At 42.4% G+C, this 20,408-nt stretch overlaps 1 protein-coding gene across 4 annotated transcripts in view; it reads right to left on the minus strand.

Annotated features, from left to right (window-relative positions):
- Positions 1-20,408, minus strand: part of CWC27 (CWC27 spliceosome associated cyclophilin) — a 226,780-nt gene that overhangs the window by 5,014 nt on the left and 201,358 nt on the right. The window contains exon 14 of one of the 4 annotated variants that reach the window (XM_030567316.1): positions 427-489. The exons of 1 other annotated variant lie outside the window; for it this stretch is intronic. In XM_030567316.1, the coding sequence (XP_030423176.1) occupies positions 427-489 (63 nt within the window). Of the gene's footprint in view, positions 1-426; positions 490-6,361; positions 6,444-19,235; positions 19,264-20,408 lie in introns of those variants that run through there. 2 more of the 4 variants (XM_030567318.1, XM_030567319.1) reach the window with 2 other exon arrangements.

The raw sequence follows: 20,408 nt of genomic DNA on the forward strand, positions 1-20,408 counted from the left end.
CCACCTTGCAACATGCTGAACTGGATTCGATTTAACTTTATATATACTTAAGTGTGCCTATTGATTGTAACATTTTAAATGAAAAAACCTCCACTCCGTTAATTTCTACTTCTGCCCTCTCAGAAGAGAGATTTGCTATGCAAAACTGCTATTTTAAAATCGGTACAAAAGACTTTAAAATTTGAAAGTTCCATACAAAAGGTGACAATTTCATTTGCATTCAATGGAGTACAGTTAAATCTGATATATAAATGTTTTGTTCTGCTTCCTATCTATGGATCCAGTTCTGCAACCACTATTAGTTCACACTTCTGTGAATAGTCTCAGGCCTGGGCTACACTAGCGGTGGGGGGGTTCGAACTAAGATATGCAACTTCAGCTATGCTATTCGTGTAGCTGAAGTCAAAGTATCTTAGTTCAACTTACCTGGCCGTGCTCATGGCGGCGAGTCGGCTGCCGCGGCTCCCCCATCGACTCCACTTACTCCTCCTGCCGAGGTGGAGTATGGGTGTTGATTAGCAGATTGATTTATTGCGTCCAGACGAGATGCAGTAAATCGATCCCCGATACATCAAACACTACCCTCTGATCTGGCTGGTAGTATAGACGCACCCTCAATTAAGTTTTTGGGCACTACTAGCAGTAGCAAGAACTACACTTAAAAGTAATGGCTTCTCTGCATGGGCACTTTAGTCCATACTAACTTGTGTTAGTGAGGATTGAAAAAGCCTGTGTATATGTGATGCAAACCTTTAAAGCACACCCTCTCCCTAGTTGGTGCCCTGTTATCTAGGTGTACTAAATTTGATGCGAATTAAGTTAGTGCAGATTATCGTTCATGTACACAGAATGCTGCTGCAGACAACTTTGATAGTCCTCAAGCAGCTGCTTGCAGCTGTAGTCAGAACCTTGATAATCTAGCCATCTGGGGAGAAATGGGAGTGCAGGCAGCTTTTGTGGCCAGCCAATACAATAAGAAACTGTTAGAGGAAATATTAAAACAGATGGTTGAAAAGGGTCACTACCAAGACGCCTCTCAGTGCTGTATAAAAATCCAACAGCTAAGGCAAACATACGAAGACAGCAAGGATGACAGATCCATCGTTGGCCATTTGACCTGTCCATTTTTTAAGGATGTGGAAAGGCATTTTTAGCTCACATGATGGCCTTGCAGGGACTCAATGCAAGAGCACAAGTCGGAGGAGGATGACAATGAGGAGGACAGAGAAGAAATCTCCCTGAACAGCCAGGATCTCTTCAGAACTTGGGACCCAGAGAGTGGCCGTACAGGAAGCCAGCCCAATTCCCAGTTTCGGACACAGGGAGAAGAACCTACAGAGCCTGTCAAGGGGACCTCGGCATGTAAGTAATCATCCATGTTATGTTATACTGCTGTGCTAATTTCTTTTCTAAGTGCCTCCTGGCTACTGCCATTTTGTGCGGATGTGACCTGGGGGCCTTTCTGAGTTTTTGGCCCAATCACCCAGCCATACTCCTTCTTCCAAACCTGTCCTCCAACACATTTATGAAATGACAACTGGGCCTGCAAGGCAATCTATCACATCCTGAGGCCCCAGTCGTCGGCTCTTTTCAAACCCATGCCATGAAATGGGGGCACTTATCCATCTACTAATTCCCTTCTCTCTCCTGCCCAATGATCATAGCCCTACCCCCAGCCTCTGGATAACACAGGGTATTGGGAACACTAGCAGATGTTCCCATCTGTAGCCCTGCTCCTGTGCTCCCAGGGTCATTCCCCGCCCCTGCCCCAGCCCCAGCCCCAGCCCCAGCCCAGGGCACTGATAGCACCGTCATGTGGAAGCTCAGCATATTCAAGTTATCCAATCCACTTGGCAATGTTGAGCCCTGACAATCAATCTCAGAAGGACAAGCAGCAGCAAAGGCAATTTGTTCACTCATCTGTGAATAGGAATTGCCCCCATCCACCACACTATATTTGAATTTTGAACTTTTTCAATTTAAATCTGTTTGTTTACAATTGTTAGCAAAATGTGTAATGTATTTCATTCTTGGCAGTTACGGACTGGCACATACTGAGCAATAAAAAGCCCTGAAAATTACAAATAATCTGGAATCCAAGCATAGTACACAATAAGTACAAATTTTCATAGGTAATGTGGTCTTACAAAGAGTAACAACACAAGCTCAAGATAAAGAGTGTGACAACATGCCACTTTCACCACCCAAAAAAGCCACTCCAGTGCTCACAATTCAACACCCTGCCCCACCATCCCTCAAACATGGATAACAATTGCACATCTTCAGGCACCAAATTCCAAGTAAGAACAAAAAGCATCTCTGACAGCATTAACCTGGTGGTTTACACTTTTCAGTGGATGCCTTAATGGTTGCTTATGGTGTTCAGCAAATTTCTGTACCTTCACCTCCCACTCATTGTGAAGACTTTCTCCCTTTCACAAATACTGTGCAAAATACAACCCACAGCTATTCTCCTAGGCAAGTTTTGTTCTGCAGCTTCTAACCCAGTCATAAAGACAGCACCATATAGCTTTGTGACTACCCAACTCACACTCCACTGTCACTTTGTAAGTACTGAGGCGATAGTTAAACTGTTCCTTTTCTTCTCTCCAATGGTCTGTGAGCAGCTTCATAAACTAGAGAAGCAGATAATATGCTCCAGGTCTCTCACAAAGACTGGAGCAATCTCTATACCATTATTGTCCATAGTGATCCTGGGGGGCAAACTTTCCACTATTCGTTAAAGATAACCTGATGTGAGTTCTGAAAGATCCTAGCATTAAGGACCTTTCCAGAACACCCAGCATTTAAACCTGATGTGAGTTCTGAAAGCTCCTAGCATTAAGGACCTTTCCAGAACACCCAGCATTTAAACCTGATGTGAGTTCTGAAAGATCCTAGCATTAAGGACCTTTCCAGAACACCCAGCATTTATGTTTGTAAATCTGCCATGGCAGTTGACCAGGCCTTGGAGAAATAGTCTTTTCTGTTTATAACCTCCAAGGTGTGATGCGGCAGGGAAAAGATAAGCACTTGGCTCTCATCAGTTGCTCCAATAGAGTTTGGGAACCCCACATGTGCAAAGCCATCAATCTCCTGAGCACCAAGCTGTATAACCTGGTTCAACAATACCTTCTGCACAGCAGCAGCACACACCTTCACAACAATGGTCCCAACAGTCAATCTCCCCATGCTGAATAGTTGGCAATGGACCAGTTAACAGTCAGGAGTGGCTGTCTTTCATATGGCAATGGCGACATCAACATCTCAACCGGTATGCGACACCGCTACTACTGTAGCCCCAAGGCCAATTCAGCACAGATCTACAAAAAGCTGCCTTCACCACCCTGAAATTCTGTTGCCACTGCTGGTCATCCCAGGTTTGAAGAAATATTCTCTGCCACCAATCAATGCTGGTTTCCCGGGCCCAGAAATGGCGCTGCACTGTGTGAAGCTGCTCCAGGAAAAGCTTGTGTAGTAGCAGTTCCTCGTTGATGTCCCCGCTTTTCCTCCATCCCCTGTTGCTTCTGGAGGAGCCACTGTTGTAGCCACATCATCTGCTTGATGGCATGGCAACTGCACTCCAAAACCAAAGCCACCTAATGCCAACAGCTTATATAAAGCACAAACAGCCTTTGCCTATTTGCAGCTGCCAGCATAGCATATCTGCAGAGCATTCTTGCATCCATGCTTGCCAACAGGAATCTCAACTAGTGCAAACTAAGTTCCCATATAGACAAGTGCTAAGTGTTTACACGATTGTGTAATAAGGCTGTTCATGTTTTTAGTAATTTGTATTCATTAGCAGGTACTTGGGAAAGACATGAAATCTTAAAAAAATCAGCATCAGTATGAAAGTTTCATCACAGGAGTAAATATTGTCTTATCATGCTTATATAATATACTAAAATCTGAATGAAAGAAGCCATTTTCCACAAAAGCTTGAAGCACAAACCTGAACATGTAACACTTTTTATGGATAACTTCTCTATGATTACATCTAATTTTCTCATTTAATAGAAATCAAAGTGTTTTAACTTGTTTTTCTTTCAACATGTTTGTCTTAAAAAAAAAAATCATCCATGACAGTGACTGATTTTCAGCACAATAAACTCCTGACTTATGTGCTTCTATAAATCACTGATTGTACTGAATTGAAAGCATGCCTACATTTTACAATGTCCTAAGAACATATACATGCATATGTTAGACTTGTTCCAATATATAACATGTCAGTAGGTTATAATTCTGTGCACACTAATACCTCTACAATTTATTTTCTTTATAATATCTAAAATTCAGCAAAGAATCCTGTGGCACCTTATAGACTAACAGATGTTTTGGAGCATGAGCTTTCGTGGGTGAATACCCACTCACCCACGAAAGCTCATGCTCCAAAACGTCTGTTAATCTATAAGGTGCCATAGGATTCTTTGCTGCTTTTACAGATCCAGACTAACACGGCTGCCCCTCTGATATCTAAAATTCAGTACAACTTAATTTGCTCTTGTGGTGACTCATGACTGCAAGTTTGTAGTTTAATTCTAAAAGAGACTGAACAATAATTTATTTTAGTTGACACTTACTACTGCATTTGTCCTTTTTCTTCTCAGTTTATTAAATATGAAAATTAGAGTACTGTTCTCTAAAATTAAGATACAACAAGAATGACAACATTCTTTGGAAGTGTTACATACACTCTGTATACATTTCATAATTTGGTGCTTTCAGTTTTAATAGATAACACCACGTTTGCAGTACAGGATGATAGGAAATGTGGGATTCTCACACAGGGCTTCTTCCTCAGCTTGCTGGGCTACAGATGCTGAGCTGGGTGTAGACTAGGTACAGTCTACTCTTTCCCAAGGCTGGGGGAAACCGGAAGGAGATTGTGATTTTGAGTCAGCCTCTATTCTGGGACAGAGGAAAGAGAGGGCCAGGGAGAGAAGTATGAGAATGGCTCTGTAGCCTGGTGGTTAAAGCACAGTTGTATCAAAGGTGTTAACATAACTCAGTCACTGGCCAACATGGTTTAGGTTTAGTATACAGAGACGGCAGCCTGCTTAGTAGCATGGCAAACACATAATTAAACATCATTTTTATTAAAATGACCTTTTATTAAAACCCCCTTGACAGTCTCTTAGATGGTATTAAAGATTGTAATTGCCATCTTTTTTGGGGAAAAGAGAATTAGTTGAGATGGGTTGTTGCTGTTAAAGTCTAATTCTGCTTCCTAGAAAAATAAAACAAGACAAAGCACACAAAAGGGGAAAGAAAAGAACAACAAAGATAGAAAATGCATCTTCTATATCTGTGACACTCTGTGCCTCAAAGCAGAACCCTGGAACCCCCACATTCACCACTGGCATATAATTATGATGTTTTATACTAAGTATGCCTTGTGGGGTGTCATTTTAAAAGTTGATCTGTTGAACGCTAATGTTCTATTGGATTGTATGTACTATCATTGTATGTGAAGTTATGAAGTTTTGCTGTGTGTGTGTAATACTGAAATATGTTGTTAGGTTGGGATCAACCACAACCTGTCTTTCAGGTACAACAGTAGAGTAGCCAGATGTGCTGATAGCCCATTAAAGGGAAGCCACTGTCCCAAGAACTTTATACAATGGAGACTTGTCAGAGAGAGCAAGCACATATACAATGGAAACTGCTCGACCCATGTCATAGCAAAAGATCTTTCAAGCAAGCTGGGAGAAACTATGAAGTGGGGAAATGACATCATGGCTTGGCCTCACTCCCCCTACAACTCAACACTTGGAAATATGTCTGAAGGACAAAGACTATGAACTGGGGAGAGTGGTCCCAGCTTGTGTATTGAAGATCTCTGACTTGCTAGTACCACCTATCAGGGTGAGACACTGTTTGATTCAAATCTTGTTTAGTTTATAACTCAGATTGTGAATTTACTTTTATTTCTTAGGTAACCAACTTTGATCTCTACATATACTACTTATAATCACTTAAAATCTATTTTTCTGTAGTTAATAAATCTGTTCTATATTTTATCTAAAACAATGTTTTTGTTAAAGTGCTTGGGAAATCTCAGCTTAGTTTACAAAGGCTAGTGTGTGTCTTCTCCACTGTGAGGGAGGGGTGGACTGGGTAATGAACTTACACTGGTCAGGCTTCTGACCAAGGAAAGACAATATAGTTCTGAGGGTGCAGGGCTGGGGAACTGGAGGGAATTGGCTTGAGCCTCTCTGCTGTTGGTTCATGAGTGGCTGGGAGAAGCATTCGTGTAACTCAGTCCCTTCCTGTGGATATCTGTAAGTACAGTACCTGCCAGAGGTTTGTAGCTTGCCAACATCATCAGTGTGAGGGATACCCCAGGTTGGTAGGACAGTAGGCTCAGCATCCCACAGCAGATTGCACCCCAGGAATCCCGTCAGAGTGTCTGTTGTTTATTTTCACTTACAACCTCACTGGTGGAAAAACAGGCATGAGACAGTCTTGTCAGCCACTCTGAGACCTGGTAAACTTGTACCAGCATCGGGTTGTTTAGGTTGCATTTAACTGCCTCTTTCTGGTCATAGGCTTACAGCAGTGTAGCAAAATATACCGTCTTGGCCAGCTAAGCCAGAAAATATAAGAGGGATAGTAGGACAGAGAAGAAATAAGATGGGGAAGGGAATGGACAAAAGGAAGGAGGAGGGAACACAGTTTCACTGCTCAGCTGGTGTTCAGGATTCAGTCGGAACTGGTAGAAATTGGCGGAATCATCTGGATCCTGCTCTTTGGCCTGGTCTGGATCTCTCAGGATCAGAATGAAGGTCCATCATCGCAGGATATGGTGGTGGTGGCAGCCATGATAGTGAAGCTCACTCCAATGGCCAATTTTTCTCCCAAAGTCTCTTTCTTTAAGGACCACAAAAGGGAATAATGGGTGGAATAGCCTGTCCTCCCATCATTTTATCCACAATAGGTCTAACTTCCGAGACACCAATTTTGGTTCACTGATTTCTGGTTCCACGTGTTTCTTGTTTTCCAAGCATGATCTTAACACTGTCCTTGAGTTATATCTATACTCCTTTTTGTTTGGACCAATCCAGTCTATCTTGCTTTTGCACCTTATACCATCAACACTTGTTGTTATAGGTAACGAATTGTGTCATCCTATTAACGTAGTACGGTTGAGCTCACAATTAGGGTAAAACTGGAGGTCCAGTGATCACAGCAGCACTCTCCTGGGAGGTGGGAGACTCAGGATCCAGTCTCCCTGCTCCAAAGACTTTTTAAATTATTTATCGACAGAGGAACAGAGACTGAGAGAGCCCCCACATCAGAATATCCCATAGTCCACTGGTTAGAGCGCTCACCTGAGAGCTGGTAGATCCTTATTAAAATCCCCTCTCCTGCTCAAATGGAGCAGGGACTTGACCTGGGGATCACCATCTCCCAGGTGAGTATGCTAACCACTGGGCTAAAAGTTATGAAAGAGATCCTCCTCCTCCTCCTGCTGCTCTTTTGCTTTTTGCAAAAGTAGAGGAGGTGCCTAACCCCAAGAGTTTGCAACTGAGAATCTCAAACAGAGGGAGGCACAGAACTCCCTGAAAGGTGTAGAGTTAGGGGCACAACCCTCACCTTGGCATCTCCGATGGGTTAATTTAGTCAAGGAGCTGCCTAGTGTACTGGCTTTTGTGAATGTCATTCAGAGGTGCCTGTCTTTCTGCATTCATTGTATAGGGAGCCCAGGTGCCTAGCTCACACATTGTGAATCCCAGTGATTTGCTAAGTATCAGAGGGGTAGCCATGTTAGTCTGGATCTGTAAAAAGCGACAAAGAATCCTGTGGCACTTTATAGACTAACAGACATATTGGAGCATGAGCTTTCGTGGGTGAACACCTACTTCGTCAGACGCATGACGTCTGTTAGTCTATAAGGTGCCAAAGGACTCTGTCGCTTTTTAGTGATTTGCTAGGCACCAAAAAATTAGGTATGGTGATGCTGAGTAGCTTTGAATCTAGCTTGAATCTAGCTCCACATTTGCATTGCCAAGCAATTGGCTAAGTATTCTGTTCAACAAATATGCAGGTGGTCTTAAGAAAATTGTACACAGTTCAAAACTCTATTTTTTGTGTGAAACAGCTAGTTGCCCAGATAATTTGTCTACAGTCACTGTGCTGATGGCTCCACTTTTTAATCTCCCAGAGTTAGTACTTTGAAAACCCCACTCTGCAACTCATGCTTATCACCAGTAGTTGACAGTTCACTCTATGCTATTATGACACACACGCCAACCGTTTGGTTTCTTCTGTATTTGAAAAGTGGAAGAAATCAGTTTCTTTGCAGAAGATTCTAGAAACAGACGAAGCACTTTACATTTTCAGCTCACAGCTGACTTCTAATAGAGAGCTTGCTGAAAATGTGCCAAAATATTCAGACCACGGAGCTAGATCAGGGCAAACTATGGCCCCTGGGCCAGATCCGGCCCATCAAGGCTTTGGACCAGGCCCACAGGATTGCTATCCCCGTGGCGCTGTGGGGCTAAGGCAGGCTCCTTGCCTGCCTTGGCCCCGCACCACTCCTAGAAGCAGCCAGCACCACATCCCTGCGGCCCCTGGTGGGAGACAGAGGGCTCTGTGCGCTGCCCTTGCTTGCAGACACTGCCCCCTCCCCCCCGCAGCTCCCATTGGCTGAGAATGGGGAACCATGGCCAATGGGAGCTTCGGGGGAGGTACCCACAGGCGATGGCAGCGCGGTGAGCCCACTCCCAGAGGCCACAGGGGTGTGGTGCTGGCTGCTTCTGGGAGCAGCACGGGGTCAGGGAAGGCAGGAAGTCTGCCTTAGCCCTGCTGTGCTCCGCTGCCACCCCGGAGCTGTTCACGGTAAGTGGTGCCGGGCTGGAGCTTGCAGCCTGCCTGCACCCCGCACCGCAACCCCCCTGCCTTGAGCCCCCACTGCACCGCACACTCCTCCTGCACCCCAACCCCTGCCCTCAGCCCCCTGCTGCACCCCTCCTGCACCCCAACTCCCTGCCAAGCCCCCTGATGCACTCCAACCCCTTCCCCTGAGCCCTTTCCTGCACACTGCACCCCCTCCCACACCCCAACCTCTTGCCCCAGCCTTACATTCATGGCCCTACATGCTATTTCCCCACCCAGATGTGGCCCTCGGGCCAAAAACTTTGCCCACTGCTGAGCTAGATACACAAATGGGCTTATGTGCCCAAGTCCAACAACTAGGTGCCACCGACATTCTCAAACCCCTCCGCTCAGGTGCCACTTAACCTTGCAGGTGCCTAAAGTCTACTAGCATCTAAGTATTACTGCATTGGTAGGCAAGTGCTCCAGTGAAGAACTCAGCTGCAAATAGCGAAAGGAACAAGTTCTGTCATCTTTCATTTTGAGTGCCTTCAAAATTTATCCACACCAACGTCTGCATGTCAAAATTAGGCCACTGTACATCTATTAAAGCTAAAAGCACAAATATGAATTTTACCTAAAAGTAGGTGCATATACAAAACCAAGACTAGCTAAGAATGTGACTGTTGCTTCCGCTATCAAGAGACACGGAGGGAAGCAAGGCACAGCTTTTCACATTCTAATTTGCAATAGTGCCTCTATGGACCTGAGAGTTATACTCCCACTAGCAGACATATACACGCCTAGAACATGTACAAAAACTACAAATCCCTTCCACATTTAGATCAAATACGTTCATCACAATAAATACCAAAGTCATGAATATTGTAAATTACCATCACTACATTTTATATGGATTGTCAGTTCACTCCGTCAGTGAGGTAAAAGAGAAAACAGCTGGGGTTTACAACATTCTAATCACTGTTTGAATATATTTTTGGATATAACTGCAAGGAGTCTAAATAATTTGTTAGGTAGAGCCTAACATGGAACTTAATTTTCTTCTATTGTTTATGTTTCTTCAGTACAACGCTGACCACAAGCAAAATGCCAATTTTTTCAGAGTGATATTTGAGTGATTCCTCTTTCTTTAAATTATGCCCTGCTTATAACATAAAACTTTCCTGAAAATACTGTGAAATCAGAGTATTCCCTCAGAAACATGAATAACAGAGAAAATGTTGCAACATTTTCCTCCTGCCACCCTCATGATATATAGCCAGGAGATAGAATTGTAGCCCATATGAACAGACAGACAAAACAGATGAGTGAGTCCGCAGATCAAAGCAAAAGAGGTTTCTCTTCATAGGAAAAAAAAAGGTTAGCTGTTCTGGAAGAATGAACTCACTGGCACTCTTTTCACTTCCAGCAGAGTAATGAGTGGCATAAGAAGAGGAGAAACAGAAGAGACCAAAAAGAAAAATAAATTGAGGAAGAAAGGTAAAGAATGAAAAAGGAAAAGAATGAGTAACAAAAACAAAGAGAATAAAGGGAGGATGACCAAAACGCAAAGAATGGAAAATAAAAAGGAAGAAAAAAAGCCAGAGAAAAGGGTAAACAAATGAAAATCGAAAACAAGCAAAGAATTCAGATCAAGGAAAAAAAATGAGAGAAAACACAGGACTGAGACACAAAAACAAACAAACAAAATAAAAACCAGAATGGCAAAAGAAATGTGAAAAACCAGAAGGTTTTAAAAGAGGAAATATTATATAAATGTAAAACAAAACTAAGCCTGCAGCCCCTCTCCTCTAAGCTGATGTATCACAGCTAAGAACAAGGTTCTTAGAACTGCTCTGGCTGCCAGTATACACTAGTGCTCCAACCATTGTAGTACCAGTGGAGCTGATCTGGTGTTACAGCAGGTTAGAGAACTGAACAAAAATCTGAGTGTAGGCACAGCCCTGGTTTATTGTGACAGGCAATAAATGTGCCCTGTTCCCAGAGTCTGCCTTAGGGAAAAACGGTGCCCTGGGAGAACTTTCTTTGGCCTCTTTATGTACTGCTTCCCCAGCGGTGGGCAGCCACTCAGCAGGCAGAGCAGCAGCAGCTGGAATGATGGTGATGTTGCAGTTGTCATGCTGCTGGGAGGGTGGAGAGGGTAGGCATGTGAGTGTCTGGCTCTTGCCCAACGGCCCCTTTTATCCCCTCCCACTCCCAGGTGGGCATAGCCCTTCTGCTGCCTCTTGACCACAGTGCCCTGGGCGGTTGCCCATGTTGGCCACCCATAAGACTGGCCCTACCTGTTCCTAAGGCAGCTTGCATCCACCACTATTGCTCCTTGCAATAGAAGACTCTAGAGGAGTTCCATCACCATTTCCCATCTGTCACATCTTAACATTATTTAGCTATCCATTTGGCTTTGGATACTATACCCTGTGTATATCTGTATCAAAGTCATACATGTACACTGGCACACACACCACAAACTCCTATTTCCAAAATAATTAAACTATTTTCTTGAAAGCTGTGGAGAGAGGGAGGGAGAGAGAGCACGAGCTTGTTAATCTCTGTTCTTAAATGCTTGGGAGGTGCTTAGATAAGAGAGTACTGGGGTGGGGGTGACGCACATAAGTACCTAGACCAATAGACACCAAATCTGAACCTCACCTGAATACATCTGCTTGAGCGTGGTCTGACTTGTTTATGTGAGCCACGTGGTGGTGCAAAAACCATATCTCCATGCAATATTCCTCTAGAACTTGCTGCTTTCTGTCCATCCATCCATCCACAATATCAAGCTATGAAAGCTCTTACCCTAGTAGCACCCATTCCATTGCCACAGAAGCAATATGGTCTCTGCCTATATCACGTTTCCATACATCACGGACATATTTTACCAATCACCATCTTATCATTTCCATAAGTTTTGCAGTTCACTGACACTAATTATCTATTGTCACATAATTCAATTGGTGACCACTGTCCACTGGCAACTGATTTTACTTTATCTGTGTTTTTACACTGCCCTTAGTTTCGTCTTTGCCCATTCCTGTGTTCCTCTTCCCTACTATCAGATTACCTCTCCTCTCCTCCAAATTCTTGTGCTATCACAGAACCTTCCAGCTCCCTTGCCTCAGTTTCACTAAATTGACAACTTCATTAAAAAGAATGAATTAAGGCTTTTTTGCTCACAGACAGCAGAATACTAATTTTCAGTCACTATATAAAGATGTTAAAAATATTTATCATGGTACCACATGTCCTGCAATGGTTAGAAAAACATTTCCAACATCAAGTAGCATGCTTTTCTAATCTTCCAGACTATTGAATTAATGCTGAGGCAGAATGAAACTGAAGGTAATACTGAGAAAATCATCACACAATATATTGATAAAGAATTTTAAACCAAAATCATTGTGTTTTTAGTCCTCTATATAAAATGATTAACTTGTGGAACTGGCTTTATTATTCCATATCCCAAGACAATATTGAGTAGTTTTAACCTCTTTTAAACATAGCTCATTAACAAATAAGCCTTAATTTTGCAGATGGAACTAGCATATATTTTTTCAGATTTTAGACTGACCTCAGAAGATCATTATAATACTAACTCACAGAAATCACCTTAAATTGTCATTACAATTTCAGTCTAGAAAAAGGTGCAATTTAAACACTGTTGGTGGGCTATATTACTTCTGCAAGACCTGAAGAGCTGAGCGCATATTAAAAAAAGGCAAACTCGGTGTATTTACTTAATAAAAAGGCAATAGACTTTGAGTACAAAAACTGTGAAACGTAATTAGTCGAACTAAAATAAAGGATGTACAGTGTCTAAAGTCCAAATAAGAACAATTATTGAATAGAAGATAATTCAAAACTAAAAATCTTGGGCTATTATTAAGGTTCCTGCATAGAGCAAAAATCTCCCTAATTTTTACGTAAGGAAAACTGAAAATTTAATTAATAAACTTATATCTGTATTAAAGTCAGATCGTAGATGTCTCATAGCATTGACTAGCACATTGGAAGGGAATACTGTATATAACAAACACTGGCAAAAGATCAGATCAACTTACTTTCTTCAGAATATTTAGCATATAACCTCAGAAGAATGACTAAATATATCCATTTGGATCAGTTAATCAACAACTCTTGTTACTACTTCCTTTAGAGGCAGAAAAGACTTTGATTTAGGCTGAATGAACATTTTTCTTTGAAGTGTTGAACAGATGATATCATCTAGGCTTGCTTGTTGAAGTAGTTCATTTTACTACAAGTCTTACCAGGTGACTCCACTACCACAATGGATGCTGGAGGAAACAATATTATCACACTAGCAATTTGTAGTTCCTCTAAAATATCAAGGAAGGACTCTGAAAAAAAATGTTTTTTTGTGTTTTCTCCTGGCTTGGGCCTGTAGCATAAGATGTACATATCTTTTTGGACAAGTACTTTTTTAGGGATTCTTAACATAACATTCAGCTCAGATATTTTCATCAAATTATATGAATTCTCAGTTTTTTGTTTAATTGCAGAATTAAAATTGAGAATTTGGAACGTTATGTGATCTCCAGGTTAAAACTAGAAATACTCCATTGTTCGCAAAGAACAAGGTTGATGAGGGGGGAAAAAAAGCTTTTCTTTATAAGGATTAATGCACCAGAGGCTTGTTGCCTCATTTAAATTTTTTTTTTTTAAATGTTACTCAACATGGTCATTAAGGACTATTTTTCTCTTAAAATAAGATTAAAGTTGTGAGTAACCAGTCTACTGGGATACTGCATTTATCCACAGAAAGGCCATTAGGTCCAAAAGACATGACATGATGCTCCTGAGAAAAATGTGACTATTTTGGTTTTGTAATGACGTCAGAATTACCCATATGTAAAAACAACGATTAGTTCTCTCTACAACATGGAGACTACAGCTCCTGACCCAAAAGGGAGTTGCATGGGCGTCACTAGATTATTTTAGGGGGGGTTGCAGTATTGACATTCTTACTTCTGCGCTGCGGCCTTCAGAGCTGGGTGGCTGGAGAGTGGTGGCTGCTTGCTGAGGACCCAGCTCTGCAGTCAGCAGCACAGAAGTAAGGGCAATACCATACCATACAATCCTTACTTCTGTGCTGCTGCTGCTGGCTGCGGCTCTACCTTCAGAAGCACAGAAGTAAGGAGCAGCAGTACTGCAACTCCTTTTTCGGTCAGGACCCCATCAATTACAACACTGTGAAATTTCAAATTTAAATAGCTGAAATCATGAAATGTAAGATTTTTAAAACCCTATGACCGTGAAATTGACCAGACTGGATCGTGAATTTGGTAAGGCCCTACTTATCAGTAGTAATCCACACATACAACATATTTACTGCATTTCCCTATCCTCTTTCACAAAGTATGTTAAGTAGTTTGATGAAAGAAGAGGGGTGCTTTAAACAGAGAACACATGCTTGTAGAACAGATCAGTATGGAATACTTTAATGTAAATTCCAGATTTTGTCCCAGACAGTGTACAATTGTAGAGAAAATTTACAGCATTTACTATAAGAACATGTGAACTGCCATTCCGGAACAAACCAGTGATGCATCTAGTCTAATATCCTGTCTCCAGCCATAACCTGTACAGTACCTGATACTTCAGAAGGCAGCAAATCCCCTCCCCAAATGAACTCAGCCAACTGTGCAACACTATATCATGTGGGCCACAGGATGGGAAGAGGGTAGGGTTCCCTTGGAACAAAATCACATTCCATTTAAACTGCACTCTGTTCTAGTTTTCATAACTTAAAATTCAAAATTTTATTTAGCACACCCCCACCCCTAAAAAATTCTGTATATAGCTAAATGCATGTTGCCTACATATGTTACAAAGCCAGATAACGTTGTGAGTGTATGTAGCAAAAATGGTATACAAGACCTTGGACGCTTAAATTGGGCTGTTAGACACTGAAAATATATTATTTCTTTATCTTTCACTAGCTTAGCAATAAATAAGCCATAAGATTTTGAGGCAGTAAATGCAATGCTAGACATCCCTAGAGTAAAGCATGGATCATCTCAATGTGTTAAGTGAACAAGGAGCCAAATCGAAGCCCAGATGCCTGGCCCAAATAAGCTTAGATGTGGAGAAATAAAAACTGTATTTCTCTGGCATGGACAACTGCTAGAAACATTAGCAATAAGTAGTATACCTTTGGCAGAAGGACCATTTTGATCAAATACAATCTTCCATACATTCAGCAATGGGAGAACAATTAAATGATGGAGGTTTGATCATATGCTGGCAGTGTGGGGTTGGGGTGGGGCAAGGATGAAGAAAGAAAGGAATTTACTGCTTATTTTTTACCAGCTTAGTGGCAATACTAAGACCCAAGTAAACATTTATTTTTTGCCAAACAGAGTAGAAAACCCCCTCTTTCCAATGTGTTTTTAATACTGATTTCTGGCATTAATTTATTCTTTAAAGGGGCCTGTAGCAATCAAAGAAACATTTTGATAATTCCTTTTTTAAAGGTAGCTTGGTAAATCAATAGCCTTAGCAAGAGAGATCCAATATGGGGCCTGATTTTCCAGTCTAGCTTCAGTCTGAAAAGGAGGGGAACAAATGTGACTCTAATCCATCTTTGTGTTCATGAACTGGAGCAGCATTTTCTTTTTCATTCCCCAGGCTAGAGTAGGCACGACAAAGCAGCCTGACTTGGTTTTCAGGAACTGACTGCTGAGAGCACACTTACCAAACTGAGCCCCAAAAGCAACATAGGCAAGGGAACATCTAGTTTGTGAATCCCACTAAGGTTTTGGTGTGAGTTAGTGCTGAGTTGTTGGGTCCTGTCCAGCTCTAATTAGGACACAGAATGCCAGACCTAGCAATTTGAAGGTTTGGTTTCAAAGCTGTTTCTGAATCAAGTGGACAGGGCTGAAGATATCCTGGAATCTGTGCTAAGCCAGATAGATCTTTGTGATAATACAGCCTGTAACTGGACATGATCTGCTGAGATCATGAATTGTGACTTTTCTAGGTTTATCCTCAGTCTTAGGCCACGTCCAGACTAGGAATTAAAATCGATTTTAGATACGCAACTTCAGCTACGAGAATAACGTAGCTGAAGTCGAATTTCTAAAATCGAGGTACTCACCAGTCTGGACGGGGCTCCATCGATGTCCGCGGCTCTCCGTGTCGATTCCGGAACTCCGTTCGGATTGATGGAGTTCCGGAATCGATGTAAGCGCGCTCGGGGATCGATACACCGCGTCCAGACTAGACGCGATATATCGATCCCCGAGCAATCGATTTTAACCCGCCGATGCCGCGGGTTAGTCTGGACGAGGGCTTAGAGATTGAACGAGCTGTCCATGTGTTGCACAGAGCAGACTGGAGCTCTTCTAGCAACTTTGCTTTTATGAGCAATATGGAAAGATGTGGACCCCTTGCCTTGTTAGGTGAGTTGCTGCCATTTAAACACATTTGTTAAGTACTTGTAGAGCAGTAGATAAAAATGAAAATTGGACTAATTGAAATTTCCTCCTGCAAAACAGAGGAATTGGGAGGATTACTACCTACAAGGAATGGTGGCTCTAGACCTGGAATTGGATTCAGAACCTGTGATGGAGTATGAGGAGACAATTAATTGGACAACACCACAGAATTCAATATCCCACATCAAGATGTGCTTCTGCCACACAGAATGTGGTTCCTGTGAGAGGCTTTCCCTTCAGCTGCAATAGATCTCTTAGCACCAATGGACTCATGGTTCCAGTCTTCTTGGAACCAGAGGAGGCATGTACACAGTCTTGAGAATGCTGCTGCTATCTCTCCTTTCTCTTCTCCCAGATTCTTGGCGCCAACGAAGAGCATCTTGGACCAGGGTCTGGGATTAGTATAGGCTCCTACAAGATAGTGTCAAAAAGGCCCAGAGAAAGTGTCTTTTAGCACCAGATTTTTATTATTTTTTTTTGCAATTCCAGGAGTATGGGGAAGGAGATGGAATCAGTTCAGAGTCCAGATCCATCGTACATTTCATCTGTTCCATAACTGGATCCCCTTGACTTATAACACTTTATCCTCAGCTCTCATGTACTTTGGTGCAGGCTTTGTGATCTGTGTTGTACTGAGGAGCACAGGCATTCCATGGCAGTTCACACATTGAAATGAGGTCTTTAATGTAGCTGGGACTTGATCCATTAATTGCCTTGAAAATTAGGACCAAAGCCTTGAACTGTCATTGGAAGCTGACTGGGAGCAACTAGAGGGACCTGAGCATGGTTCTGATGTGTACACAATGGCCTAATCAATGGAAAAGGTGGGCAACCACATTCTGTATTAGCTGGAGCTGGTGTATCATCTTTACATTCATCCTCAGAAACTTTTAATTACAGTAATCCATGGTAGGTGGAGATAACAAATGTATGGATCACTGTGACCAGGTCCTCTTCTGCTATCTGGCTGTCCAAGGTTAGTAAAGAGTCAAGCAGGACCCCAAGGCTTCACAGCACTTTGATGATTGGGGGCTGAATGCCTTCAATGGAAGGTGGAAACAGCTTCTTGACTATTTCTTCAAAGCATCTCCCCTTTCTGATTGGTGTCACTTAACTTTTGCCTGGGTTCAGCTTGTACCAACTGCTCTTCATCCATAAACTTATTTCCTCTAGGTGTTCTGATATTTAGTAATGGTGGTGGTTGCATGAGTTGACCATGAGATATATAGCTGAGTTTCATCAGCACACTATTCACAGCCAAACCCAACACATCTCACTACCTCTCCCAGTGGTGCATGTAGATGTTGAAGAGAAGAGGGGACAGTATGGGTCACTGTGGGATCCCACATATGAAGGCCTTTAGAGGAGGAGAAACAGTCACACTTCATCACTCTGTGGAGAGGAACAACTGAAGCCAATGTGATTGGCTTTGTTCTATCTAGTGTTGTACCCTCCATGATCTCTGAGAGAGAAAAGCCGTAGCTCCACCTGCTCCCTTCTATGGCAGGGGTGGCCAAACTTACTGGCCACATACAATAATTTTCAGAAGTTCGAGAGCTGGGGCACATCTGCCGGGGGCTGGGACTTGGGGCTTCAGCCCCACTCCTGATGAAGCCCTGAGCCCCAGCAGGTGCTGCCTGCTGGGCAGAAGCCCCAAGACCCCCTTCCCCACTGGGCAGAAGCCCCTACTTCACCCTGTTGCAAGGAGGAGGTCCTGCGCTCCGCCCCCCCAGTCTGGTATGTGGAGAACTGAGGAATATGGGGGGCCCCGCGAGCCGCACTTTAACAGTAAAAGAGCTGCATGTGGCTCGCGAGACACAGTTTGGCCGCCCCTGCTCAAGGGTCAGCAGGTAAGTAAACAGGACCTCATGATCAATGTTATTGAGGGCAGCTGATAGGTTTAATATCAGCATGGACACCTGATCCTGATATACCACCATCAATCAATGCAAAAAATGCAGTCTCTGTGCAAACCGCTCAAGTCTGTACCTAGACTCACCTACAAACTTCAGCCAAAGCAATCTGACTTAGGCATCTAGGTGCTATGAGAGTTTTCTTGCCAAAACCTAAAGCACAACATGGTCTATTGACTTCATAGAAATGGTCATGAGTATCCTTTCTATCATTATGTATGGTGTATTTATATGCAGTAGAAGGTTTTTTTTAGTTATATGGCTACAGATAGGGTCCATTGCTGGTTGTAAAAATTTGAGACTCCTTGAATTTTGTAGAGAAGAATGGATTCTGCTGCTGTAGACAGTACATGTAATCACTGCCACAGAATGGTCATAAAGTTCTAAGGACCTCTGTATGTGTCCCGGTAAGGATTCCTAAATTTAAAATTAAAACTATATCACGTATTTCTCTTTAGCTCTCTTAACAGCACTTCTTCAACTGCCTTATTTAGACAGTAAAATCTGGTAATAATTATCAAACACCATGCACACTATTTACAATAGAATCATATTTCTTTTATTTCTTTTTTTGCATAAAAAAGTAGAATGCTGCTGAAAAGTACCCAAATGTCTGCTGTGCTCCATGCCAATACAGCAGCTCAGCCAAAAATGCAAAGAGAAAAGTTTGCCAAATAAAAGAAAACATAACAAATTGGTAATGGTTTCTATCTTGACAGAAAATGAAAATTATGCCTCAATGTGTGGCCACTCATGTGGACACATAAAAATATCTTAGAGACAATAATTTTACCTCAGATAACATACCCTGACAGTAGAGCACAGCATACTGGCTAGCTTTCACTTCCCTTAAAAGCAGCAACCATGACTGACAAACTGGCCTAGGAATCATATAATTTATGCCTATCACACAAGCACATGCCATGCACTCATAATATTTACTAGAAATCATCTTAAGAACAAACACTGCCTTTTGAGGGCTGGGTTGCAAGTAAGAGACAAGGATTTTTTAATGTGAACTTGCCACAATTGGGTCAGTCCAGCTGAGGACACTGAAAGAAAAGGAAAAGAAAGAGCAAACCTTTCTCTCAATAAAACAAAGTTTAATTTTAGTTTCCAAAACACTCTAGTGTTTGTGTATATATATATATATAGTTTATATACTGATTAGGGCTTATCTACATTGCTCCACTCTGTGTACTACAGAAGTGCAGACCTTGCCAGTGCAAACTTAAAGGTTTAGGTATTATTGTGGGCCAGGATTGTACGTAACCTCTCGAAGCGGGAGATGTGACAGATGTGAGTCCAAGGCTTTCAGTGGACTACACTGAACAACGTGCCAGACAACAACAGACTTTTGAAACAGAAAGTGTTAAGTGGTTTTCCTGGGGATATGTAGGGGGAAGTGAATTCAAATGCTCCATCTTTGGTTATACAAAAATCCAATCTTTTGAAACTATGCGCTATGGAGAGGGTCTTGTCTGCTGATTACCTGTTACCAAACACCAAGTTCAGAAGCCTAAGCTGTATTAAAAAATGGCTGCTCTGCCCAGCTTGGGTTCTGGTTCTGAATCTGAGACAGTTATGAACGTATAACCACGGGGAAAACAAGTGGATTTTGAAGGACTGACACCTACCACAGTCCCAGGTTGGAGTTGGGTTGATTTCTAGTAAGCTTTTTTAACATGTGTGGAAGTTATTTTATGGTTTAATATGTTTTCTCTGTAATGCTCAACAATAAACATGTTTGCTTATAAAGAGCTGCTGTGTGGTAAATTATAACTACGGGCAATTGTGCTGTTCATAACCTCTAGAAAGAAAGCAAAGCACAGACACTGGCCTTTTGGGTGGTCTGGCTTGCTGGGGATATCACAGTATAGGCAAAGAACTGTGCAGCTTGGAAAAAGTCCAATCAGGAGGAATAGAGATGCATGTCTCCGCCCAAGAGAGGTGACAGCTGAGGAGCCAGGAGCCTAGACTGGGAGCCCTGAGGGACCATGGAGAGGAAAGTAGAAGTAGTTGCCCTGAACTGTGACACATATTTACACAAAACTAGTGTAAATTGTCATTGTTCCTTTTAAGTCTGTGGAGCTATACCATGGGTGGCCAAATCTACTGGCCCTCTGAGCTGCATACGACAATCTTCAGAAGTTCGAGCGACATGGCACACATGCCGGGGGCTGGGACTTGAGGCTTC

The sequence above is a fragment of the Gopherus evgoodei genome, chromosome 6, assembly GCF_007399415.2.
Source record: "Gopherus evgoodei ecotype Sinaloan lineage chromosome 6, rGopEvg1_v1.p, whole genome shotgun sequence".
Taxonomy (NCBI): domain Eukaryota; kingdom Metazoa; phylum Chordata; order Testudines; family Testudinidae; genus Gopherus; species Gopherus evgoodei.